The sequence below is a fragment of the Acinonyx jubatus genome, chromosome A2 (genome assembly GCF_027475565.1).
Source record: "Acinonyx jubatus isolate Ajub_Pintada_27869175 chromosome A2, VMU_Ajub_asm_v1.0, whole genome shotgun sequence".
NCBI classification, from domain to species: Eukaryota; Metazoa; Chordata; class Mammalia; order Carnivora; family Felidae; genus Acinonyx; species Acinonyx jubatus.
The window spans coordinates 66,470,394-66,485,398 of NC_069383.1; the positions used below are offsets into that span (position 1 = coordinate 66,470,394).

The following is a 15,005-nucleotide window of genomic DNA, read 5'->3' on the forward strand; positions in this document are numbered from 1 at the left end:
GAATTACTTCCATAAAAAATTCTTAGGTGTCGAATAAAAATGTAAGGGCAGTGTTTTCTCTATTTGAGGTGCTCACACAGTTGGGAGCGGTACAAAGACTTGGAACTTTAGACATCCAGCTTCTTACTGTGTGATGGAAAGTGTGTAAATGACATGTCAAGAGGAAACCAGGCTGTGGAAATCTGATCCGGTCAGAGTTCCTCCAGCACCAGAGATACAGGTCAGGAATTCAGTGAGCACCAGATACTGCCATCACCCTGACCTAAGTGTATCTCTGTTGGGCAAGGTGCTTACGAACAAATCGTTCCAAAAAACATAGGTGAACTATTCTGGTTTTACTAATAACTTTATTTAAATAAGACACAGGAACTTCTATACTGAAAAAATACAAAACAAAAGCCACACATTTCCTTGTGTAAAGCCATATTGTATGGTAACTCGAATACTGTTCAGCGCAGTGGCTAGAATTAAACAGTACAACTATGTACAAAATTTAAACAATTTCTGACAAATTTCTACAGCTGGATGTAGGATACATTTGAGCTCAACAACTTCTGGGAAATTTACATGGCAAAGCATAAGCTTTAACACATTTGGTTCGGAACTTTAATATATGCTAAGAACAAATGTACAACACAATATTTAGTTTCTCATGAGAAAATAAAAGCACATGTCACTATAAATATCGTACATCAGATTTCATCACCAAAAAAGCATTGAGTCCATCTTTCAGAAATTGATATTGATACTATTGCATCTTATTTGGACAAAAGCAGAGCATAAGATCAATACATTATGTAATGCTAAACCAGATATCAGAAGTTAATGGAGCTCATATTTATCTTACAGAATAATTTTCTCCCTTTAACCATAATCTACAAAATATAGTATTTTCATCAAGGCCTGAGATTATTAGGGTTAAAGGTGTCTGCTGCTGAAGAGATTGTTTTAAAAGGTTCCCCTGTGAAAATGGCAAAAGTAAACTGAGTCCTTTTCCATGACAGTCTCCTACAATATAACACTGACTAATTTAAAGGAGCCAGAATGCACCTTCAGGAGAGAATATTACTGCAAACTTTGGTGGAAAGAAGATAATTGGAATCATGAAAAAATAATACACAAAATACATACACACACAAACATATACATATATATATATACCATTTCTAAAAAAAAAAAAATCAATGGTGTTGCTTTCTTTATCACTTCTTCTTTCTTCACCCTCCTTAGGAAATAAAACAAAGAAATCCCGAGGAATGACTGAAAGGAACTGAAACGTTCCTATAACTGTAGGCACCTATTCCCCTAACTGTTAAGAAAACTGTGCCATATACTGTAGTAGGTACAGATGAAACAACTCTGTGTTTTACTGAACTGAAGAATGGAATAAAAATACAAAAACCTCCCTCTGCTTTAGGATACCCTCTTTGCGCCGCAGAAAACAAAGTCTGAGAGCTGGGCTCTTCCAATGACCACTCAAGAGTATCTAGGGCTCTCTTCACACTGTTGAGAATTCGGGTCAAGTCTGTGAGTTCAAGACTGCTTACTTGGGTATAGGCTTTACTTTGCACATCCAAAATACTACCAGAACTATCCATGATATTGTGAGGAGAGATGCAATGAGGCAGCTGTGAGTGACCGCCATGTAAGTCACCAAAGAACCTGCTTCCTAATGTGCACAGCATCTGAGACCCGCATGCTCTCTCTCCACACAAATGTGACTCGCACACCTCAAGTGCTTGAGGAAAACAATTAACCCAAAGCGTGTCATTTTTCAACCTGCAAATTAAAGCATTTCCAAAAGTGAAACTGAACACTAATATGCCTTTAGCTAAAACAATGGCATTTCATGACCCTGATGGGCAACATAAACAAGAAATCTCCACCATCCCCTGGGAAAGTTCACTTGTTTGGAAATCAAACCTAGACTTTCTTGTTTTTAAATCCCATTACACACAATTGGAATGTTTACATACAGCCTGGTATCAGACGCTTTATTTGCAACATTAGAACAGTCATTAACTGAGCAACACCTGAACTTGTTTAAAAAAAAAAAAAAAAGCCACATCTACACATGTTGAAACAGTGGATTCAACAGTTGTGTTACTTGTAACCGCATGACAAAAGTGATGTCAGACACCACAGATTTGCTGGTTCTCCTCATGTTCACCCATGTCCAGGATTATTGTTCTCCTAGGGTTGAATGCACTTCTTATTCTAAGAATGTGGAATGTAATGAGGAAAGGGAAATGCAGAAAATAAGGAAAGGCAAAAGAGTGATGTTCCCTCTTTAGCTTTTTAGCTGTGAAATATTTAATATCCCAATATGATATACATTCCAAGTTACCTGAGTTTAGACTTCAACTGAAGTACCTGAAGCTAGGCCATAGGGTGGGCACTGTGCAACTGTTGTGGCCATTTATTTATTTATTTTTTTGCATTGTATGTATTACAGAAGTTAGAAACAAACACCTGGATCAATTGTAAACATAATCCTGAAGTACAGTATTTTCCATAGGACAAAACACAGCAAGACATTTTTCTATTTAGACAGGCAACTTTTTGATATAGAGCTTATTTATACTGAAGAATTTGGAACAAAACACAGGACACACTACTACTCTGTCAAACATACTATGAAATGCATAGTCTCCACTTAAAATGCTGAATGACACACACATTTTGCAAGCATTACTGCTTTCCACAAAAACTGCTGAATAGGAGTTCCGTCCCTGCCAAGATCAGTGTCAAGAGATACTTTATGATGCTGATAAGTATTCTGTTGGTGGTGGTGGTGTTCAAAAAGTTTGTCACTCCATGCAGATAAGATGTCTGAGGTCTAGTTCCTAATCCATGAAGGTAGGGTAGAGGCCAGCTCCCCCTTCACTTTAGATGATCACATAGTTCTGAGCAGAGATGTGTTCCTCACCCTGCAGTTCCTGCAGGAGCTGCTGCTGGGACGGCTGTTGGACGGAGGCCTCCGTGGCGCCCACGGAGCTGGTGTCGTCAGTAAGGGATGTAAAGGAAACCCGGGAGGAGAGCTGCTCGACGGTCAGAGTGGCCAGAGCCGAGCTCTGGCCAGAGTTAGGAGAGTTCTTGAGCATCAGGTCGGAGGCAGGTAAGAGAGGGCCTAGAAGTTTTACAGGACAGAAAGCTGATCCGGTTGGGATGAAATTAACCTTGTTTTTGTCAGGACATGAAAAGAGAGGGGCTGAGATAGGCTGACGAGACCTAAAACCATAAGACAAAATGACATTTATAATCACTAACAACTTCCAAACTTTCTCACTTAGCTGGAGTTCTCTACAACAGCTACAATGCGAATGGCAGGGAATGAGTTAAGTGTACACAGAGGGGTAAACATCTTCCATAGCACAAGTCAGCTGGCAGACTACGGATGTGCACAGCACTGAGTGAATTTTGACACCAAAGGATCTTCAAAAGGACTGGGCAAATTTTTTCTAAGATCATTAGTTTGCTTTCAATCATTTAGGAAGATGGAAAAACCTCCTACGTTATAGCTGAAGATTATGCAAGGTTAGAATGACCTTTTCTGTTAAGAAAAAGTGCAATGGGAGAGGGATGACCTAATCCTATATTTGGTTTTAAGCATTTCCTCCTTTTTCTGCATTGCTACACATCTACCAACAGATCAGAAAATTTCTCAAAGAGCCGGTCACAGCCCAGCGGAGCAGGGTCCTGAAGCCTTTCCTCCCCTCCTACTCCCAGAACTTAGCCATCAACTCCTGCAAGACCAGTCTCTGTCCCCTTCCAGGTTGCAAGAGTACAGCAGCCTTCCCCAGGCACTTGCACTGGGACAAAGGGATGAGTGAGTCTAAGAGCCACAGAGTCTTTTTTTCTTTTTTTTTTTGAGCTACTCTGCCAAGTATTCACAGCATGAACCTCTTCTTTAATTTCTAATTTAATGCGCACTGAAAATTCAAAAAGAAAAAAAAAACTGTCTCCATTAAATGAATACACATGCTAGATAGCGTCTATAGGGAGACATGTTAGTTTCCTTCTGGTTTGGGGCATCACTATCGTAAGGCCAGCCACACATGGATATTTGCCGCTAAACTCCTTGTTAGCCATCTAAATCAACAGAGGTTTTGAGAGGAAAATTCTTAGTGATCAAAAATAGATATTTTAGGTAGTAAGGATGAATTTCCAAGTTTCTGTATTAAGTTTATGTATTTCCAGCATACAGACTCCAATGCTACACTAAGATCCCTTCTGCTTATTCAATTTTCTTTTTATAATTTGGTTTTGAGACACGTTATCAGCTGGATGGAGTAGTTGATTCATCTGTAATCAACTGGTCTCAGTAAAAAAAGCTTTACAGCTTTGCAGATCCCAGCTGATAGAAAAGACATTACTTACGCCATTTCCTCAAAGACCTTCACTCGCTCACATCCCTCTGGGGGCTCCCGTTTGAACATGTAGCTGTTGTTTGGTTTGGGAGATGAAGCGTACTTGGGTAACGGTGAGCTACTCCCACTGTCTGTAAATTTAAAGCAGTTATATTAACTAGTGATTGAAAGCTCTTTTAAATTAAATTTGATTTCCAAACAAGCAGCCTTTTGCACAGTTTATCCACTATGGCCCCTCTGCTTCCACCACAGAGCTTCCTTTTTTGCAGAGCTATTACTAACACCCTTGTGTAGTACATTTCTTAGAAATAAAAGATGCGATGCAACAGTTATCTGCCATACCACAGAAAATAAAAGGAGGATATTTCGGTCCAGAAACTGCATTTTGAATAAAGCAGCGCTATCATCTTGAAAACAATTACAGCAGTATGTATTTCAAAATGTAGATGAATGGGGCAATATATATAAATCATGCAAAAGAAATATAAGAGGTTATAACACAGGGTTCTCTAGGTTTTCTCACCATCCAACCGGTTTAATTAAAAATTTTTGCATGTGGAATAATCTCCATTACAAAGTTTCTTAGCAGAAATATTACTTTTACTTTCATTACACCATGAACAGATGTATACAGGGGGAAAAAAACAGGTTTGTAACACATAATATCATTTTCCCTCAGCCCATCATGAAAAATGGAATTTACTCAGAAATTTGCCTTGAAAATGTCTACATAAAATAGTTTTTCCAGCAGTTTGTATTTTTGCTATTAGAAGCATGAGGAATCTAAAAGCATCTCTACCTAATATGTTTTCTTCATATTTTTGACCAAAAAAAGAAATGGTCTATTCATGAAAAGTCATAAAACCTATATGTAATTTCTCCCTTTCCTACCTGGCAAAGGATTTTGGAAAATCAAATCCACCAAAATGTGTCATTATCTTTGTAAGATGCCAAGTTGTAAAGTCAGTAACGTACCTGTATAAATACAATAGTCCCATTTAAACAAATTCTGACTTAATGCAAACCAATTCTCACTGCTAAAATACGAAGCACATGATCTATTGAGATGTATTATTTTCATGTATATTTTGAAAGATGGCTTTGGTGTCATAATTAAGGTTGTCACAATTTTGATAAGTTGCTTTGGATTAGGCTACACAACACAGCACCACATTCAGAATCTGAGTAACAGGGATGTTTTCATCATCATTAATAAACTATAATACATGCTTAGTAGACTCTTGAGGCACACTTAGTTGTATTTGGTAAGTGAGTCAAAGAGCACCTAGGTTAGTCTTGGAAATGGAGATGTGTGCTTATATTTGCATATGGCTGTATCTCAGGCTGGGAAATCATTCCCTACAAAATAAAAAGGCCACACAATTGGGAAACCTTAGAAAACCACCCCTTCTCCATCACTACTGTTACATATGTTCCTGCAGATTACACACTGTCTGTTGGAAGGAATTAGGTCTTAGAATTAAGTTCCGTTTCTTCACATGTCATTCAGATTTAAAGATTTTCTCAGAGTCGATACTCATCTTATAGTATTTAAACAAATGGAAGGCAGGAGGAAGGATATAATTTTCTTTCTTAGGTGAATGCAAAACCTCATTAACCTGGCTAGAGTCTGAGTTTGCTGCCCTCTACTTGAGCTGAGCAAGACCAGAAAGATTGGTCTACAATCAAAAAGTGGTGACAACGAGACCTTGAGCTTGGTGTAATACAAAAACACAGCCTGACCCTGCTTTATTATCCAGGCAGCAAGCAGCCCTGTGGAGATGGTATGTGATGTCTCCGTGGAGGTTCTGGCTGGTGATGGTATTCTCCAAGGAGGGCACAAATGGCCTGAAACCCTGGGCTCTCATGGTTGTGAGAAGACTTTTTCTTGCTGTCAGCGGGAGTGTGGCCATGTCAGCAGTCAAGGACTCACCCCATCAGCATGTAAGAAAAGTCACCTCGGCCACTGCTACAGTCTTTTGGGCTCTACTGCTTACTACATCACCAGGTCTGCTGCTTGATTTCTCTCATGACTTTATTAATGACTTCAAGGGACATTCCCAGAATTGAAAGCTAGACAGGAGCTGGACAATGTATAAAACTGATTATCTTCCTATTAACAATTTACAATAAATTAAATAGTTTTATTCCTAATTTTTTTTTAAATTTCAGAAGCTTATAGTTTTAGCTTTACCTACTTAAACATTCTTTTTTTAAAATAGTTTTTTTAAAGTTTATTTATTTATTTTGAGAGAGAGAGGGAGAGAGGGACAGAGAGAGAGAGAATCCCAAGCAGGCTCTGCACTGGCAGCACAGAGCCTTACACAGAGCTTGAACTTACGAAGCGTGAGTTCATGACCTGAGCCGAAACCAAGAGTGGGACACTTAACTGACTGAGCCACCCAGGCGCCCCACTTAAACATTCTTGTTCTAGTTTAGGGGAGAAGGGGTGGCTAATGTTAAACAAAAAATAAATAAATATATTGCTATCCTAGAATAGATCATATTTGGTACTATTACATCTCCTTGCCTTTTCAATTAAAAAGTTGAGGTTTTTTTGTTGTTGCTGTTGAACTATACATATAACATTTATTCGAATTTTTGGTGGTCTGGAAAAATAAAGCTTGAAAGGAGAATTAAAACTATTTAGAAAAAAAATTTTTTTTTAATGTTTATGCATTTTTGAGACACAGAGAGAGACAGAGTGAGTGGGGGGGGGAGGGGCTGGGGGGAGGGGCAGAGAGAGAGGGAGACACAGAATCCGAAGCAGGCTCCAGGCTTCAAGCTGTCAGCACAGAGCCTGACGTGGGGCTCAAACTCACAAGCTGTGAGATCAGAACCTGAGCTAAAGTTGGACGCTTAACTGACGGAACCACTCAGGTACTCCCAAAAATTGAAACTATTAACAGATTTGTTCAATCTGGAGTTTTGTTTTTTTTTCCCCTCAGGTGAGTATATGATCTGGTAGACAGCAAAGAGGAACAGGAAATGGAGACCCGTGGTCTGAGGTCTCAGTTCTGTCACTAGTTGTAAAACCTTAAACACAATTGCCTTTCTGAGTTTCTATATAACTAAAGAAATGATCACTCCTAACTCGAAAATTCTGTGACTTTCTTAATGGTTCTAACAAGTATTTTTTTGCTTCACAAAATGGCATGATTTAAAACCAACCCACATGAACAACCTATTCTACCCATTCCAGACTTGGGGTCTAGCTGATTCGTTTAGAACTCGGTGCCAAATTTAATAAACACATTTCAGTAACAGAACATTACAAATGTGAGGTAAACACACTTGCTCAGGAGATTCAAGATGAGAGTTTCATGGTAATCTTAATTCAATCACTTCTGTTCACAAGCATGATAAATTTTCACATTCTGTCATCCCTCAGTAAGAAATAACTAGACCTGTAGTTCTCATTAAGTGTAACTTTATATTCTTATAGCCAATGTCAATTAATAAAACTAAATGTAAAAATGTGATTATTTACATATTTGTCTGTATTTTAACAGTCTCATCTATCTTTATAAAGAATCACCCAACTCTGGAAATTAGTAGTATGGAAACCTTTTACTGGTTTGGGAAAACTTATACATGTGTACCATATTTACCATTAAAATATAAGTAGGTTGTCGAATATTTTTAATATTTGGGGAGAAGGAGAAAATTGGCTTTTACATACAAAAACAATATTTTTAAAACTACATGTACTTTGGGGCGCCTGAGTGGCTCGGTCGGTTAGGCATCCGACTTCGGCTCAGGTCATGATCTCGCGGTCCGTGAGCTCGAGCCCCGCATCAGGCTGTGTGCTGACAGCTCACAGCCTGGAGCCTGTTTCGGATTCTGTGTTTCCCTCTTTATTAATGTTATAATGTTTATAAATGTTAAAATTTATTTAACATTAAATAAATAAATGTTAAAAAAAAACTACATGTACTTTTATTGTTTAAGAGTTTTCTGAATCTCTCCTTATATATGGCCCTCATTATTTCTGGTATATTAAGTATGGCCCACAATTCCAGTATAAAAAATGATATTATACAGTTAAGACATTCTGTGGGTAGGTATGTAAAATCTTTGCCATGGTTCTTATTAGTCTTAAGTCTTTAGATGTGCTTTATCTCTATCAGATCACTATCAAATTAAGAGAAATTAGTACTAAAACAAGTAATGTAATAGCACAGTAAGTAGTCCTTAACTTTGGTTTCACATTAGACTCATCAGATGTTTCAAAAATATCAATAAATACCACTGTCCAGACCTCATCCCTAAGATATTCTGATTTAGTTAGTCTGGGGCTCTTCCCCAGCACATGCTGCCTCGTTGCTTTCTTTCTTTCTTTTTTTTTTTTTTTTTGGAAAGCCCCCAAATATTTTTACAGCAGAGCCAAATTTGAGACCCAATCATGAAAAGGTCAAAGCACTGGTCTGGAGTCAGGCTGCCTGACTTCTATCAGGCCTAACACCATGACCTACGAAAAATTTGATCCCTTTTTTGATCTGCAAAATGGGACTAATTACTGATAGGATAGCTATGAAAAATGTGTGCGAAAAGAATTAGGACAGTGCCTGAATCATATGGTCTGAATATGACCATAATAGCAGAAAGAACATACCCTTCACTGTTTGCAAATGTAAGAAGGTGAACCATTCAGAAATTAAGTGCCTATTCTACTTTCTCTTGGCAGAAGAGGGGAACAGAAAATAATTTTTAATAGATCTGCACATTCTACTTCTATTCAGGTACTTAAAAAGAGGAGATTTTTGTGTCTGGGAGCAAGGCAGGGTGATATTTGGAGTACCAGATTCCCCAGTTTAGACTGCCTAGCATAAACCCTGCCAGTTCATAAAGTCATCCTTTAGCATATAATCTATCATCCTGAAATTAAAATCAATGGCTAAAGCATAGATTCTACAGATTCCTCTACAAAGACCTAACCAGTAGAATGTAATTCTGTCTTCACAGTGGAGGTAAGAGCCTGGGTAAGTGAGGGCAGAGTTCAACCAAAACTATACTCAATGACATATGAGGAGTGTAATTAAAAGCCAATGATGAGGTAGGTTAGAAATATGATTGACTAAATAGGACCTAAACAATTACTACTCTAGCATTAAAATTACTTCTTTTGCTTCAGGAAATGAAATTATCAGCTGTAGTGTGGTTTGATGGCCTAATGAAACTGGGAGAAACATAAAACTATATAGCCTTTCTTGGCAACAAACAATTTGGAACCAGTTGTTTGTGATTACTGATTGTATTGAAAAGGAGTTCAGTTAACTCCAAGACCAAACTGGGGACAAGTAAAGAGAAATTTTGGCTTTTACAAACAGTCTGTAAGGTTCCCCTAAAACTTCAAAGTCAACCTTTTATGAGAAGGTTACAGAATTTTAATAAAACAAGTCATCAACCACAGCTAAGATCTTCCTCAGACTGGCATTCAACAAAGGGTAAGGAGGAATAATGACCATCAGAACCTTCGCTACTTATATTTTTGAACTTTATTTCAAATTAAGATTGTGTTTTGATTAATGGGCTTAACTTACATTCCAAATGTTTGGTCCATTAATCAAATATTTGTCATATGTGGGCAAGTGTTCTAATCACATCGTTCCCTAAGTATTCATTGAATTGATATCAATTTAAAAATTAAGTAAACAATCATAGCTGTTCCTTTATTTTTGTGTACTCACAATAAGTACAATTCTTCTTCCACAAACATAATCTTGATATGCAGAATGGCACACTTTATTATTATCTCCTAATGTGACTTGGAGTCATTGATATGCTAACTAGTCACTCTGAATTTGACTATCTGACCTTGCAGTTCAAAATGAAAGCAAATCACTTTACTGAAGACAGTCTTCAAACCAGTTTATAGACTAAAATCCAGCCTCTTATACATATACATCACAATGCTCACACAGAAAAATTTCAGTTTACAGAGAATATTTTATATCTTGAAAAGTAATGTAATTAAGGATCTCAGGAAAATCATTCTGATACAATCTTTTTTGTTCATTTTTTTAAAGTAGACTTCACACCCAGCTCAGAGTCCAACACGGGGCTTAAACTCCTGACCCGGCAATCAAGACCCGAGCTGAGATCAAGAGTTGGATGCTTAACTGACTGAGCCACCCAGGTGTTCCCCATCTTAGATTTTATATTCTTGAGCTTTTTAAATAGAAATATTTCCAGGGACATCAGTTTTCAAAAAACATTTTAAAACACACTATTCATATTAAACTACTCCTGAAGTATCCTAATGAGGAAAAATAAACACTTCTAATAAAAGTTTCACTGTAATTAAAAAAAATTTTTAATGTTTACTTATCTTTGAGAGAAAGCGAGCACATGAACAGGGGAGGGCAGAGAGAAAGTGAGAGGGCAGAATCTGAAGCAGGCTCCAGGCTCCGAGCTGTCAGCACAGAGCCTGACATGGGGCTCGAACTCACGAACTGTGAGATCATGCCCTGAGCCGAAATCAGATGCTTAACCAACTGAGCCACCCAGGCACCCCAAAGTTTCACCGTAATTTTAAATGCTCACTTAAATATTTGCTGAGCACTTAACTATGTGCAAAATAGAAGGTGGCAAAGAAAAATGCTACAAATGCTGTCTTAATGTACTAGGGAAATCTTGGTATTTACTTTCTACCCCCAATTCTTGCTAAAGAAAAATGGTATTATAGTGTCTTTAGGCACTAACCAACATGGAATCTTAAACTTATCACTGTTTCCACCTTAAAGCTTGTTCCTTCTTTGATACTCACTGCCTAATTACTAATGGTAATAATCTACCTTCTCCATCTCCCAAATTAGAACTCTGATAGAACTTGGCCTTTATCCTCCCTGACCTCGTCCATCTATCAGCCACCAGATGCTGCAGACTCCTCTTTAGTCCCTCTCCTCCAACATCTCTGCACCCCCTCAATCTCTCTCCCCTGCCCCTGTGGTTTCCCAACTGAGAGGCATGAAACAATGTGCTGACATGCAAGATTTTTAGAACATTTACACACACTTTTTACCCTTAAAAATAAGAAAGTATGCTTTACTAATACATATTTAGTTTGTGGATCGAATCAAGTACATACATAACTTAGAAATATATGAACTTATATTAATGGTGTAGATCAAAAATTGCTGCAAAGGACATGTAAGAAATCAAATTTGGAGACCACGGGACTAGACTGCCAAAAATTACCTTATCTGGTCCTCCTGCTCTCTCTCCACTTCTGTACTTCCACCTGTGCTGTAGCCCTTAAAGATAAATCTGGTCGTGTCCTTTAGCTGACAAAGATCTTTACCTGGTCCTTCATTTCTCTGAGCAAGGCCTACAAGGCCCCTTATGAAATGCCGGCCTTTCTACCTCTCTACTCTCACTGCTTCTGCTCGCCACCATTCACCTCTGTGCTCTAGCCACACAGTTTCTTACTGTTCTCCACACACAGGCCCTTTCACAGCTGATTGCCCATATAAGGCTATTCCTCCTGCAAAAGAGGCAGCAAGTAGTAGTATGAGGTTTGTAAAGAAGATCTTTGTTGTCATCTGGACTACAAAGAATTTAGGAAAGTTACTTTATTTTCTAAGCCTCAGCTTCCCCTTTCTTAATAATGTTCCTCCCTACTCACAGGATTGTGGTAACATTATAGGAGATGACAAAGGTAAAATCACCTGAGCACATTTAATCACTATTAACAATCCTAGGAGGCAGGTACCATCATTATCTGTAATTAACAGATTAAGAAATTGAGATACAAGAGAGGTTGAGTAGCTTGCCCAAGGACACATAATTACTAAGTGGCAGAGCTGGGATTCAACCAGGCTGCACCAGAGTCAGAGCTCATTACCGTTAGGCTCCCTGTCTTGCTAGGTTTTGATCTGTCTCAACTGTAGTGTCCTTGCTGGAGACAGGAGGAGGAGACAAGATGATGATCAAGTTCCTTCCAATCTAACATCCCATGCTTCTAATTAAAGTCTGAAAGCTCAGGTAATCTGAATTCTAATTAAAATCTGAAAGCTTTATTGGGCCTGACTTTTGTTAGTGTCACAAGAGACCCAGTGTAAGCAATGGCCTCTATGTGTTGGTATTTTTCCTAGAGGAACACAGAAGATAACAGGGAGAAAAAATTGAACAGATCCCCTTTTGGGGGTATCAACAGGCCTAGTTGATACCCTATTTTGTGCCCAGTCATGATCAGAATGGAAGATGATATGGATTTTAGCAGTTACTTCCTTTCCCTGAATTTCAAAAGGGAATTTGGACTTTATGGTTTCTTCCCCACGAAAGGCCTTATCACTAAATTAGCATAATCTTAGTTGTTTAGTTCTCTGTACTGTCTTTTTTTTTGGTGGTGATCGGGGAGGGGAACATTATCACACTCTTCCCGAACATTCAAAGGCCTCATAATATAATTTAACAGCCTAAAAAAAAGATACTGATGTTCAACACAGCTAAAAAATATATCCTTAAAAAGTGGACATACCATAAAGACAGGCCTTAAAGGAATACCTGAAGAAGTCTCCACTAAGCACTACTCTATGATAGGCACTACTCTATGCTGAGGATAAAGCAATGAGTAAAATAAAGTTATCTGCTCCTGCTGGAGCTTGTATTCTGGTAAATAGATAACAGGAGATTAAGTGAAACATATATGCACGTTTGTTAATAAATTTTGGTTTGCTTCTATTCTAGACTCTGGGTTGTAATTGCTAGAATGGAGATGTATACTTATTACTTAGTTTTCAACTATAAATAGTAACTCATCCACAGAGGGCTAGCACAGCATCTGCCATCCATATGATTGTGAACATTTTCCTAAAGAGGGGAAAAAGGCATTTACTAGATGCTTCTTATGTGCTGTCAATGGGAATATATAAGATTCTACATGTTACCTTGAAAAAGAGAAACAGGGAAGATGACATTAGGGACAGGATTCTAGAACAGGTCAGTGTTAGCCTATGGAATAATTCTTGTGTTGTAGCTCTATACTCCTGGTCATTTTACCAAAAGAGGTTCTTCTAGGGTAACAAGGGATCCTAGAACTATGTGGAGATAATCTTTTGATAGAGAAACAGACTCAGGATCAGAAGCAGTGATTTTAAGATGCAGTCGCTAAAAGCCGTATATCCAACCTATTTAACAATATAAAACATGAAAAGAAATGTACCACAAAATCTCAGCTGATTAAGCTCTCTAGAAGATAGAGCATTTAAGTATGTTAAGGGCAAAGGTTGAAGAAGGTTAAGCAATACAGCCCTAGACATAAACGCAAATAGAATTAAAATGTGTGTAGGAAGGAATAAGATGATGTCAAAAAGAGTCTCTTTCAAAAGTCTGACTAGTGTCAGCTCTGAACCCGGAAAAGACAAGATAATACTTTATTTTTTTCTCTCCTACAACTAAGGCCTGCTCAGTCCTAACCCCCAAAGTTCAGGATTATTAATATTTATGAGTTAATCACAGTAAGAGGTAAATAGGCTTCTATGCATTGGCCCTGGGAAACTCCATCCACATAACATACGTTGTTCTTGTGGGAAAGTACAGTTTAAGTTCCAAGTAACCAATTTGTGGACTCTTGGAATTGAACTCTCCGTACTTGGCCCGAGGAGAATGGTTCAGCTGACTTTATGATTAGAATCAATGTTTCCACAATATCTTGCAAAATTGCAGAATTTTATAACAACTGCCTACGCGAATTGTGCCAAAGATCAACTGTAAGTGGCAGACTGAAGTCTCGATTCTGTGGCTTGCCCAGCACCGGTTTGGCTAACAGCAAAGAATGCAGGCAGAGCTGCTAACAGCGTGTTTTGATGCTGCCATCTGTATTATATAAATCACTATTTATCTCCCTTGCATTTTGGGCATGATAATGTGAAAGAACTTAGCCTAACTCTTTGGGTATGTTCTGAGGATGTCAAGATGAGACATTCTCCACACAGTAGGAACCATGGCGGTTATTAGGCTAATTAGCCTGACAACTTTAGACATGTGACCAGGCTGCGTTCAGTCTTCAGGTCACTGGAAAAACCTAGCAAAAAAAAGAAAAAAACAAACAAACAAAAAACCCCACCTCAAACCTGAAAATAGTTTCTTAATGGCTGGACCTTTCTCAATAGTCAGAGTGTTTTTGTCATGGCACGGCAGTCGAAATAGCCAAAGAAAAACCCAATATACTAATAATCCACTAAAATTATTTTATAGGTCTCAAATGATACATGGCTCATAGAAAAGAACATATGTTAGAAATAGGAAGAAACAATGTTAGCAAAATCAGGAAAAGGATAAGTATTCCACAGATGAGTCTTAGAAAAATAATCAGCTCACCAGCACATCTCTCATGAGCCCATGTATTCACAATGGCTCTCCCTCTCCTTTCTTGAGTATGCCTTTCCAGGTGCCTAACAATGTCTGAACTAACTATTCTATCACAGAACGAATTCTCTACAGTAAGTGCAGAATATGTAGGTACTCCCAATATATTCTAGTTGACTACAAAATTACAGTACCAATTCTGTTTTCATAGTTAATAATACAAACCTATTCAAAATCTATAGCTTCCATTTTTTTTTCTTTACTGGAAATCAAAGACTAATTTATGCTTTATTGCAGAAAATGCATATTATAAGATGGAATCAG

The 15,005-nt window shown here is 38.0% G+C and overlaps 1 protein-coding gene across 1 annotated transcript in view; it reads right to left on the bottom strand.

The window, feature by feature from the left end:
* Window positions 1-327: 327 nt before the first annotated feature.
* Window positions 328-15,005, bottom strand: part of GLCCI1 (glucocorticoid induced 1) — a 104,305-nt gene continuing 89,627 nt past the window's right edge. Inside the window, exons 7-8 of the mRNA XM_053220328.1 lie at window positions 4,381-4,501; window positions 328-3,231 (exon numbers count right to left, since the gene is read on the bottom strand). Coding sequence (XP_053076303.1) covers window positions 2,889-3,231; window positions 4,381-4,501 — 464 coding nt within the window. The 3' untranslated portion in view covers window positions 328-2,888. The remainder of the gene's footprint in view (window positions 3,232-4,380; window positions 4,502-15,005) is intronic.